The sequence below is a fragment of the Cannabis sativa genome, chromosome 3 (assembly GCF_029168945.1).
Source record: "Cannabis sativa cultivar Pink pepper isolate KNU-18-1 chromosome 3, ASM2916894v1, whole genome shotgun sequence".
NCBI lineage: Eukaryota > Viridiplantae > Streptophyta > Magnoliopsida > Rosales > Cannabaceae > Cannabis > Cannabis sativa.
This window is the reverse complement of record NC_083603.1, coordinates 44,272,358-44,283,183: the sequence shown is the minus strand read 5'-3', so window position 1 is coordinate 44,283,183 and position 10,826 is coordinate 44,272,358. Positions and strand designations below refer to the sequence as shown.

Below are 10,826 nucleotides of genomic sequence, written 5' to 3'. Positions count from 1 at the left end.
TTTTGGAACAGAATTGGCTTATTTCCACGTAAAGAAAAAAAAAAAAGTAAGACAATCACTAACGGTTGGTTAGTTACACGTAGAAAACGTCTTTAACCAAAATGAAATTCTACTACTTATTATTAGAAGCGTTACGCTTAACATTTTAAGCTAAAATGCAAAAGAATAACAGCACCAAACAAATTTCATAGTGTGAAACTTTCCAATAAGAAAACCATTTGTGTCTTCTTATGGTTTTTGACACAAACACTCAGGAACAGGGTAAGCAATGACATCACGCTCTCGTCTGTAATTCCTCAGCTCAGGCTGACCTAACGACTTAGCGTGAAGCTCCTTCACCACACTGCTCAACTCAGCCTCAGAAATGGTGGTGTCTTCAAAGAAAGGCAACATGGCTCTCTTGTTAGGCTTAATGAACTTCCTATGGCCAACATAGGCTCTGTGACCCTGCAACGCACGCCCCATGTTTCCCCCGTGTGATGGCACAAACACGTCGCTACTAAGGCACACAATGTAGTCAATTGCAGCCAAAGCAGAGGACTTGTTGGCGAACCGGGCAAGCTCGCCTTGGCGCGCCAACATCTCCTTCGTCACGAGATTTGGATACTCAGAAATGAGTGGCTGCATAGCCCTGCTGCCACCGAATGGCTCTCCTCCCGCGTTGTATATTCGAGTACTCTTCGGTGCCCCTAGCGCCTTCAAAAACCGAGCCATTTCAAAGGCGTTAAGCGGGCATAAACCTGCGAGTTTTCGCTGTGTATGGCTCATGTTTAGGCTCCCTGTTAGGAACTCAGGCTCGGATTCGCGGACCTTGGCTATGACTCGGTCGAATTCGGGTCCTAGACCGGTTTGGCAACCGGTTCTAACCCAAACATCTTTCTCTAGCCGGAGATGTAGAGCAATGTACGGACCCTCTATCCACATTCTCTTTGCTAATTGTTCTCCCAACTCTCTTATTGGTGCTGCAAATCTCAAAGCATGAAATGCTACCTAAAAGAAAGAAGAGCAATACCCAAGTTATTATTACTCTAAAAGAAAAGGAGGATAGAAAAATATATATCTATATATTATACCTTACCTTACATTTAAGCTTCTGTAAATCAGGGGGAAGATTCTTGGTGAGCTTAGAATCTAACCCTTTGAGTATGAGAAGCCCATCTTTATTCAACTAATAGTAATTAAAAGAATGAAAGTTAACAATTAAGAAAGAAAGAAGAAGAAGAAGAAGAATGAGATTCCATTAATTATGAATTAGTATATAGTAAATACTTGATTAAAGAATCTTGAATGAATCCAATTTGGAGTGATGTCACGAGGAATCTTGGAGTGAATTGGTTGTCTTAACATTAAATGTGAAGAGGGAATCGTCGATACTACTCGAACATCAGCTTGTAAAGTCTTCTTGAAATGTTCAACATCAAATATATCCGAAAATTCACTTGAAAACAATACAAGAAAAGAATATCAGAAAAAGAAAAATAAAAACAGAGTCTTTCAATAATAATATTTTACCTTTCATCTCCCCAAATCAGATTGACCTGTAAAATGGGAAGAACCAAAGAAGCCTCAAGAATCCTAGCAATTACAACAGCATCAACAATCTGATTCCTCTGCTGGTTTAATCCACCTGAAGCCACCACCATAAGATACCTTTTCTTCTCCTTAGAGATTTCGGCCGAGGCTTTTCGATACCCAATACTGAAATCTAGGCAAGGCCTGTACCCGTCTCCATCCGGCTGCTGCCAGAACTCCCTCTCCGGCTCAGAAAGGTTACCGGAGAGACCGTGAGCCGGTAATGGCACCATGGCACTGTATGAAAGCCTAGGCACTCCTTCTTCTTTGTCCAAAAGAGAGGAGGAAGACATTGAAGAGAGCGAGGCTGCAAAGAATTCAGGAGAGGATGAAACAGAGCATGGAAGAGGGGAGTTTTGGTATGAGCGGAGGAAGCCGAGGAGGAAGATTCCGAGCAAGAATGTGATGGAGAAGAGGAGAGAGAGTGAGAAGAGGAGGAGAGTGGTGGAGAAGTTGGTGCAAAGGTGGAGGCTTTTCGGGTTTTTTCGGGGAGAGAAGAGAAGGGCTGTGAGAGGTGAAGGTGGGAGGAAATGGAGGAATGGGAAAGATGGGTTGATTGCTATGATGGAGCTCTTCATGATTGTTCTTGGTCTGGGTATGGAAGAAGCCATGGAAGGAGAGGGATTTTATGGTTTTCTTGGTGAAGAAGAGAAACAGAGGAGTGAGGAACACTAGAATAACAGAGCGAAGAAGAAAGAAAGAAAATGAATTTCATAAAGAAAAAGAACAAAAAAAAAAGTTTGGGAGTGGAAATTACACTTCTTCTTATAAGCCTTTTATTTTTATTTATTGTTGAAGTGAAGCTTACTCTGTTGAGTCTTGATTTTTAGTGAAATGTCGATTTTAGCCTTGAGTATTTAGCAACAGTGTGCTGCTGTTGGAAGGATAATGTGGGAAAGAAGTGATTTGTAGAGTTTTCCCGGGTTTTTTAAATGAGAAAGAAAAAATACTCTTGGACATTATATTTGGGGTCCCTTACATTTACACTAAATCCCAATAATAAAATAATAATTTAAATTTCTTTTTAATATTTTAAAAAAATAATGCCATATTATTTTATATTAATTTCAACAATTTTTTTTTAGTTTTGTGTTCATATTTTTAAATAATGTATTTTTTTTTGTGTACTGATGCACTATTTATCTGTTTCGGCATCTAGGAGAATTTTTTAGTTTAATTTTTTTATAGTCCAATACTGTGGGAGATTTTATTAACTTGGTGTACTGCTACTACTAGTCTCATCTAGTGATCTGTCAAATGTAGCAGGTTTGTCTAGTTAGTTCCTGAATTTTTTTTTTTTTAATTAATTAACTTGGGTACCCCTCAGTTTGAGTTGCTTATATAAGGCTTTGTGTACTACTTCTTTAGGGAGTATCGCTAGTCAATCGTAAAGCGACACGTCTTAAGAGTGCTAGGCACCACTGATGCCCAATAGCAATGCTCTATAATTAAGTATAACAGTGATTGGTTTTGGAGTTTTGCCATGGGTCTCAGCATTATGTTCAAACCATATACACTACAGAAAAACAACAAATTGCTCAATAATTCTTTTGATAATTTTCCTGAAACGTGAGTAAAAAAAATTTGGGCAACTCATTGATTTTGGCAAGTGATAATCAAAGTTTAAGTTCAACTGTTGTTAGATAGTCTCACATCGCTAATAAGTGGAAAGATAATAAAATATGATGGAACATAAGAACAGAGCATGGTTTATTATTTCAGTGTTGTGTTGGCAGAGCAAGCATCGGGGTTCATTTGTCACATGCCGATAATTTAGAGCAACATCAACTAGTTGCATCTCATGAAACGCTCGGCAGAAAAAATGTAACGCCTTATTAGCTTAAGTGCGCTACAGTGATTTTTAAATTATTGCGCTAATATTTACTAATTAACGGGTTTAGTGCAAAAGTAATTAACAAAAAAACTTCTATAATAAACATAAAGTTTATTGTTGACTTTGCTTTTAGTCAACGATAGTGAATCAGATTTAAAATGATTGAGAATAATTAAATAACAAAAAGTAAATCGTATAAAGTAAAAAAAATATCAGAAGTTCGACTTCTTATAGTTGAGAACTCGGTAATATAATTAAATGGGAGTTTTAATCATAGATATGGAAATCAATAGCTCAAATAAACAATTTATTTTGAAGAAAAAAAGGTCTGGTGTTTAATGTTATTATGACTTTGTTTTTTCATAATTACACTTTAATGTATAATTTTCACATTCCTACCATTTGTCAAAATTATTGCCCTAATCTAAAAAAATTACATATCGCTAATACTCTATAAATATTTCTTTTGCTAGGTTCATGTGTTTCAATTGTTGTAGCTTACCATGTGAAGTTATTTACACACATAGTACAATATAATAACAAAAGAATCTTATATAGTCTCAATCTCATTCTTTACCTTATTTTCTTTCCAACACATCAAAATAATATACTACTTTAATTTATTGTAATATATAATTAATACAATCTCTTCACTTATTCAATAGATGTGATATTTACTATTGCATAGAGGTTCATTGCAAAAGAAATTTAACAAACTAAAAAGAATAATTGAGCGAAACGTGAATTAGTTCACTAATTAAAAAAAATAAAATAAAATAAAGAAGAGAAAGTCTTATATAAAACTATAAAATAGTTCATGAAACTATAAAATAGTAAATTCCTCTTTATAAAACTATAAAATAAATTAAAGTAATGTATATATGTAAAGCTTTGGTTTCTATACCAAAAATATTTATGTTACATACCTCTAAACTTACACTTACAAAAACTAGTAAAGTCAAAAGGCATTATACTTTGTAACACTTATAAACCAAGTCACTAGGAACTGATATCCAAGATGAGCCATTAACATTGTTATCTGCAGCCCACCTAGCTACATTACGAGCCATAGTGTTAGCCTCAGCCGGTATCCAACTTGCAATGACTTGTTTGAAAGTTTTCATTTTAGCAATTGAGTCAGAGACCACACTGGAAATGGACTCCATTGGTTCAGAAATTCCTTGAAGATTATTCATAAGCAGCAATGACTCTCCTTCCAAAAAGATGGTATCCCATTTTTCAGAAGATGCCAGAGTCAAAGCACCCAGAGCAGCTAAAGCTTCAGCAGTCAATGGATTAGACTGACCAATCTTCCGACACTTGATTGCCAAGACTTCATTATGGCTACGCGCCACCACGCTTAAGAAGCTACACTCCGGTCGTGCTGTATGACTAAAATTCAACTTGACAGAACCTTTGGGAGGTTTGGTCCAAGAAGCAGAACCTGGACTCCTATAAGAGCCAACAATTGAATTGGCAACCTTAGGCACTAATGGAGGTGTAGTTGTGCCGATCTTTAAGGGTGACGATGATTGTGGCAAACGTGAACCTGAACTCCTACTACCAGCTCCAACAGTTTCGCCCAACTTAGTTGTCAGGGAACACCTAGCAAAATTTTCCTTTGGATTAGAACCAATCTTTCTTTGTTTCTTCTTGGGTGATGGATCAACCTCCCGGCCTAATGACTGGCTCATATTTTCCAAAATGCCAAAGCGTTTTGAGATTTTGTTGGATAGGATCTCAGACTCAAGATTGCAAAATTTCATGCATTCCGACACACCTTTCAGAGCAGCTACTTCTTTGTCAATGGATTGTTTCTGCAAATACACACAATACACATGACACATGATAATTCAGCTTCACTTATTTGTAGCTTATGGTACAATCAACTTGTAAAATATCGTTGCATAAATATAAAACTACTAAAATAAACAATATTATAAAATATCAAATAAATATAACCTACAAGTACAAGATAATTTTTTAGAGCAAAAAATAACAACAATATTTATGGATTTTGGTATTTTAAAACAATCTAATATGATAAAAGGTATATTACATATATACAGCTAAACTAAAAGCTTTACTAGAAAAACAAACCTATATAGGGATCTAAATTATTAAGGGGTTCTCATTTCATACCTTTGCTTTGTAAAATTTCCTTTCCTCATATGATTTTTGTGTAGAACGCTCAATATCTTCCAAAAATTTAATCAAAAGTTGGAGTGGTGGAAACATGTCCCTTAACTTCAATCGACAAATAAGTCTAACAGCTCGAATGATCTCTTCCCCTTGGATAAGAGTTCGAACACATTCTCCTGAAATTGGAAGTGAAATTATAAGTGTTTTCAGTCAAATCCCAGAAGAACAGATTAAATAACTGTATTCTAAGTGTAGTTGATAATGTTATAGGGCATATAAAAAATTTCCAATGGTCCATTCAAAGCATAGAAAGAAGAACATAACATCACAATTAGAATTCAGAGAGCAATAACAGGTAAAAGAGTTTAGACTCGATTTCACAAGTCAATATATAATTCAAAAGATCACTTTCACTTCCCAACCAACATTTCAAAACTTCTTCAAAAAGAGTTAGAATAATAATAAAAAGAAAACTTGATTTTGATTCATGCCAATAAACTAAAGAACTATTCTAAGCAATGGATAATTAGCACCAAACTATAATGTTTATGCAAAGACACTACCCAAATTGGATCAATAGAGATATTCATGAAAGCTTACCTATATCCCCATGTGGAGAACGTAATTGGGATGTCTGAATAATCAAACCAGCAGCATCAAGAAGATAGTGAAGCTCATTCACATCAAAGGCAGAGGCCAATTTAAAACTAGCTAGAAACTGCAACAAACTCCACACCTCAAAATTATCACTTGCCACATTCAAACTGGCCTTCCAAGCACTAGCTAACTTCATTGCTTCTTTTCTCACTTGAGGATTAATCTCTGGTGAGACTTTAAGTAACATCTCTGACAAAAGGCTGCATCCCCTTCTAGCAATACTGTCTTCAAACTCAATTTTTTCCCTAGCGGAATGCAAATGATAAATCTTGTTTATTGTATCCAACACCAACTTTGCAGGATCTGATGAAGATGAAGCTTTGACAACACTTAAAATTTGACTACAAACCAAATCATGCTTCTGTAAATATTCATTCAAAAGCCAGAACAAGTCTTTCTCACCATTGGTCACACAAGACAGAGGAGAAGCAGATGATAAGTTGGTTTTTTCTTTGACAACCAATACAGGTGATCTTTCAATTGGTGCAAATCCTTTTTGTCTCAATTCAAACTCACTGACCTTTCTTTGAAACTCACTCTCTTTCAGTTTAAACTCATTGGCCATTCTTTCGAAGTCCCTCTCTTTCAATTCAAACGGACTGGCCTTTCTTTGAAACTCACTCTCTTTCAGTCTAAACTCATTGGCCATTCTTTCAAAGTCCCTCTCTTTCAATTCAAACTCACTGGCCTTTCTTTGAAACTCACTCTCTTTCAGTCTATACTCATTGTCCATTCTTTCGAAGTCCCTCTCTTTCAATTCAAACTCACTGGCCTTTCTTTGGAACTCACTCTCTTTCAGTTTAAACTCATTTTCCTTTCTTTGAAACACACTCTCTTTCAGTTTAAACTTATTGGCCTTTCTTTCAAACTCACTCTCTTTCAGTTTAAACTCATTGGCCTTTCTTTCAAACTCACTCTCTTTCAGTTTAAACTCATTGGCCTTTTTTTCAAATTGCCTCTCTTTTAGTTCTAGCTCTTTGAAGCATCCAACGACTTTCTTATCAAATAGATCAAGTTCTTCGAGCTTCGATTCAAGAAATTGTTCCTTCAACTTAAGCTCCTTTACAAAATTTTCAAAATTCTTCTCTTTCTCCTCCACTTTATGATCACAATTCTCCATTAACTTATGCAATGAATCAGAATTCTCTGCCTTTAACTTTTGAACCAAATCAAGCTGATGTTTCTTTAAATTGAGTTCATCAGAGCATTCATCGATCAAAGTCTGATATGAAACAAGCTTTTCCTCTTTAAGTTTGATCTGTTTGTCATAATTATCAATAAAACTTTCACGAACTTTACAATCCTCCATGTAATTTTCAACAGATCTTTGCATCTTACCTAAAAGGTCTTCTTTCAACTCAATTTTTTTGGTGCAATTCTCAAGTGATTTCTGCTTCTTACCAAGAAGATCTTCCTGCAACTCGATTTCTTTCATGCATTTCTCAAGAAAGCTCTGCTTCTTATATAAAAGATCTTCTTTCAACTCGGAGACTTGTTTATACTCCTTCAACATTCCTTCATGTTTTTGTGCTTGCTCTTCAATACTTCTTTGTAGAGTATCCAATTTACTCTCAGCATCTAAGACAGATGAATTAATGTTAAGAAACTCCCTCTCTTTCTCTTCAATTCTTACTTCAATACCACGACATTGCTTCTGTTTTTGCTCAATTTCCTTCGACAACTCCAGACTCGACTTTTGCATTCCATCCAATTGTTTCAACTCCAACTCTTTAGCTTCAAATTGTTTCTCTTTGGACAAAACTTCATTTTCACGTTGCACAAGCTGTTCGGAATGAGCTTTTAACCACTTCCAATTCGAATCCAACTGATTCTCTATATCCTTACATTTTGTAAAAGTTGTACAATGGAACTCTTCCAAAGTTTTGCTCATGTTTTCATGTCTCAGCTGCCACAGTTCAAAATCTAAGGCACTCCCTTGATTTTCCATCTGAATGGGAAAGAAACAAAACATCCCTTGATTTAATATTCTACAAAATAGATTCTCAATCAAATAACAAATAAATAAAGTACCATGATTTGAACAAATATCTTCATTTTCACAACAAAATCAAGCAAAAAGTTAAAAGTAAGCTTGCCTTTCTTCTCATTTACCTTGCTGTTAGAAAGAGACAGGGAGAGATCAAGTTGTCTTATATGCAAGTCAAAGTTCACTCATAGATGATAATATTCTGTAAAGAGCAAAAAAGATTTCTATTTTAATTCTACTCAAGTAACTGAAATTCTTGAATCTTAAACCAAACAAAGAAAAAATAAGAAAATAAAACTTTTATAGAAACATATTATAATTTTTTGTTTTAAAAGCAGAAACAAATTATAAATTTAAATGTAAATTGTCACAGCCAGAACTCCAAACCAAACACAAAATATGTTCATAACATTGAGGACCTGAAGACACAATCACAAAATATAAAATGGGTTTAGGAGAAAAGCTCCTATGGAGATTTAGCTAACATTTTCTTTAATAAAATGATTTGAATGTTTTTAAATCAAGATCTGACCTTTTGGACAAGTCTTCCTCATTTGAAAAGAATTGAGCAGAAAACCATCTAAACGACAATCATAATGTTGTCGTTGAATAAATATGAAGCAAGCAATAGTGAATGGTAGGGACTAAAAAGATTATATTCCATATTCTCTGCATGGATGAACTTTTAATAATAAATTCTTCACAATAACTCCAACCTCCAAAACCCACAATAAAGCACAGCACATACATGTTCAATCACAAACTCAAAAGAAGAAGAATAGTATGAGAGAGAGAGTGTGTGTGTGATAGTGATTACTGACCTTTTTTATGCAGTAAAGCTTGACTACACCATACCCATTACTCTGAATCTGTTTAGGCTGAGAAATGAGCAACACCCATGTAGGGTTTTCCTCAGTTAGTAGATTCTTATAGCAAAACCAACAAAAAATGAAACATTTAATGGAGAAATCTATGATCTTTAAGAAGAAAAAAAACCCATTTAGAAGGATCATTAGAAAAGGAAAAAAAAAAAAAATGAACAACAACAAAAAGTAACATGGCCACAAATGAAACAGAAAGAAAGAAGAAAAACTTTTATGGAGAATTTTTGTGTTCATTAGAGAGAAAAATAGTTACTAACTAAACTATTACTTAGTTTTATCTTTTTGCTAGAAACTATTACTTAATTTTTGCCATTACATTGTCTTTTATCATTTTCTTCTTCTTCTTCTTCTTATTATTATTATTATTATTATCATACATCATCTTGTATGAAATGGGTTTTGAAAATAAATAAATAATGAGAAGAAAGCAAAAACAAACCCTCTTATGGTATGAATGGCATTTTTGTTTTCCTTCTTTCTACACTACAAAGATTAAAGGAAGAAGAAAAACTCCTTGTGTGTATGGACCTAATACTTACTGGGTTCTCCTAAGAAATGATGGTCTATAAATGTCTTTGGGAGAAAAGTTTATAAAATCTTTTTTCTTTTTTTGGCCGGGAAACTTCACAGACCCATTTTCTCTGCTGCTAAACAAATTTTCATTTGTAGAAAAATGGAGATATATATATTAATGGGACTTTATGTAAAGGGGTTGGCTAATAGCCCATCTAAGTAAAAAACTGTACAGTACCATTCTTTGATCACAACCATTGGATTGGGATTTGTGACTACATCAATGGCTGTATTTTGGGTGGTTTTTGGTTGGGAGGGATGTAAATATAAGAATGGTAATAGGAATGAGAATGGAAATGAATAAAATTTAATTTGTATAAAAAAATTGTTAAAAAAATTATTAAATTTTTTTTCATCTTACGTTGGAATAGTCTTTTCTTCTATTTCAAAATAGAATAGTCATTCTGTTATATTATTTTATAATATAATAAGTATAGATTAAAATGTGTGAAATATATTATTATCTAAATAATGTATATTAAGTGTATGATAAATGAATGTGTAACTTATGATTTTAACTTACATTTTTGTAACTTACATGTTGTAACTTGAAGAGGAGTTACAATTTATTGTCGCTGGTAACTCTTGTGTTAATCATACATTATTAGTGTAATAAAAGAGTTGTTACACAATTTTATTTAAGGGATTCAAATTTATGAAATATGATTGTTACAAATTATATTAACAGGTGTTATGTATTTTGAATATTCAATCAAAGATTAAGAAAAACTCGAAGTAAAATTTCTCACCTTGTCATAGGTCCATGAGAAGTCTCAAACCATCATGCGCAAGACGTGAATTCCTTCCCTCTGATAAAATTATATGTTTCATGTATTATTTTCATGTCTATGTGAAATATGTGAAAGATGGTAGGTTTGTCTCAAAAGTTAATTTGCCTTGAAGTTGCAAAGATTTGGTTCAACTTTTAAGAGTTTTGGGTCATGTTATTTGCTCATTTATTAAGAACTATGCTCTCTTATTTAATTTCATATCGTTGGAAGATGAGCTACTTCATTTATTATATATGGTTGGTAGTTGAGATTTTCTTTCTATAAATATGGAGCTCTTAGAAGAGCATTAACAATTTAAAATAGGTATCTCAATGAAAAGTAACAATTTGAGTACAACTTTGTACAATCAAGTTTATTGGAAAATTTAAGAGAGAGAACATCTGTAT

The 10,826-nt window shown here is 33.9% G+C and overlaps 2 protein-coding genes across 2 annotated transcripts; both read right to left on the bottom strand.

Moving 5' to 3' along the window:
- Positions 1–2,418, bottom strand: LOC115709036 (O-fucosyltransferase 37). Its single transcript, XM_030637069.2, has 4 exons — positions 1,513–2,418; positions 1,270–1,438; positions 1,079–1,168; positions 1–990 (listed from the first exon to the last, which is right to left on the bottom strand). Exons 1-4 carry the CDS (start codon positions 2,181–2,183, stop codon positions 229–231), a joined length of 1,692 nt encoding a protein of 563 aa, XP_030492929.2. The 5' UTR covers positions 2,184–2,418; the 3' UTR covers positions 1–228.
- Positions 2,419–4,230: 1,812 nt separating this feature from the next.
- LOC115710909 (uncharacterized) lies at positions 4,231–9,892 on the bottom strand. Its single transcript, XM_061111950.1, has 5 exons — positions 9,516–9,892; positions 9,014–9,070; positions 6,149–8,394; positions 5,549–5,724; positions 4,231–5,223 (listed from the first exon to the last, which is right to left on the bottom strand). Exons 3-5 carry the CDS (start codon positions 8,175–8,177, stop codon positions 4,375–4,377), a joined length of 3,054 nt encoding a protein of 1,017 aa, XP_060967933.1. The 5' UTR covers positions 8,178–8,394; positions 9,014–9,070; positions 9,516–9,892; the 3' UTR covers positions 4,231–4,374.
- Between the last annotated feature and the right edge of the window lie 934 nt (positions 9,893–10,826).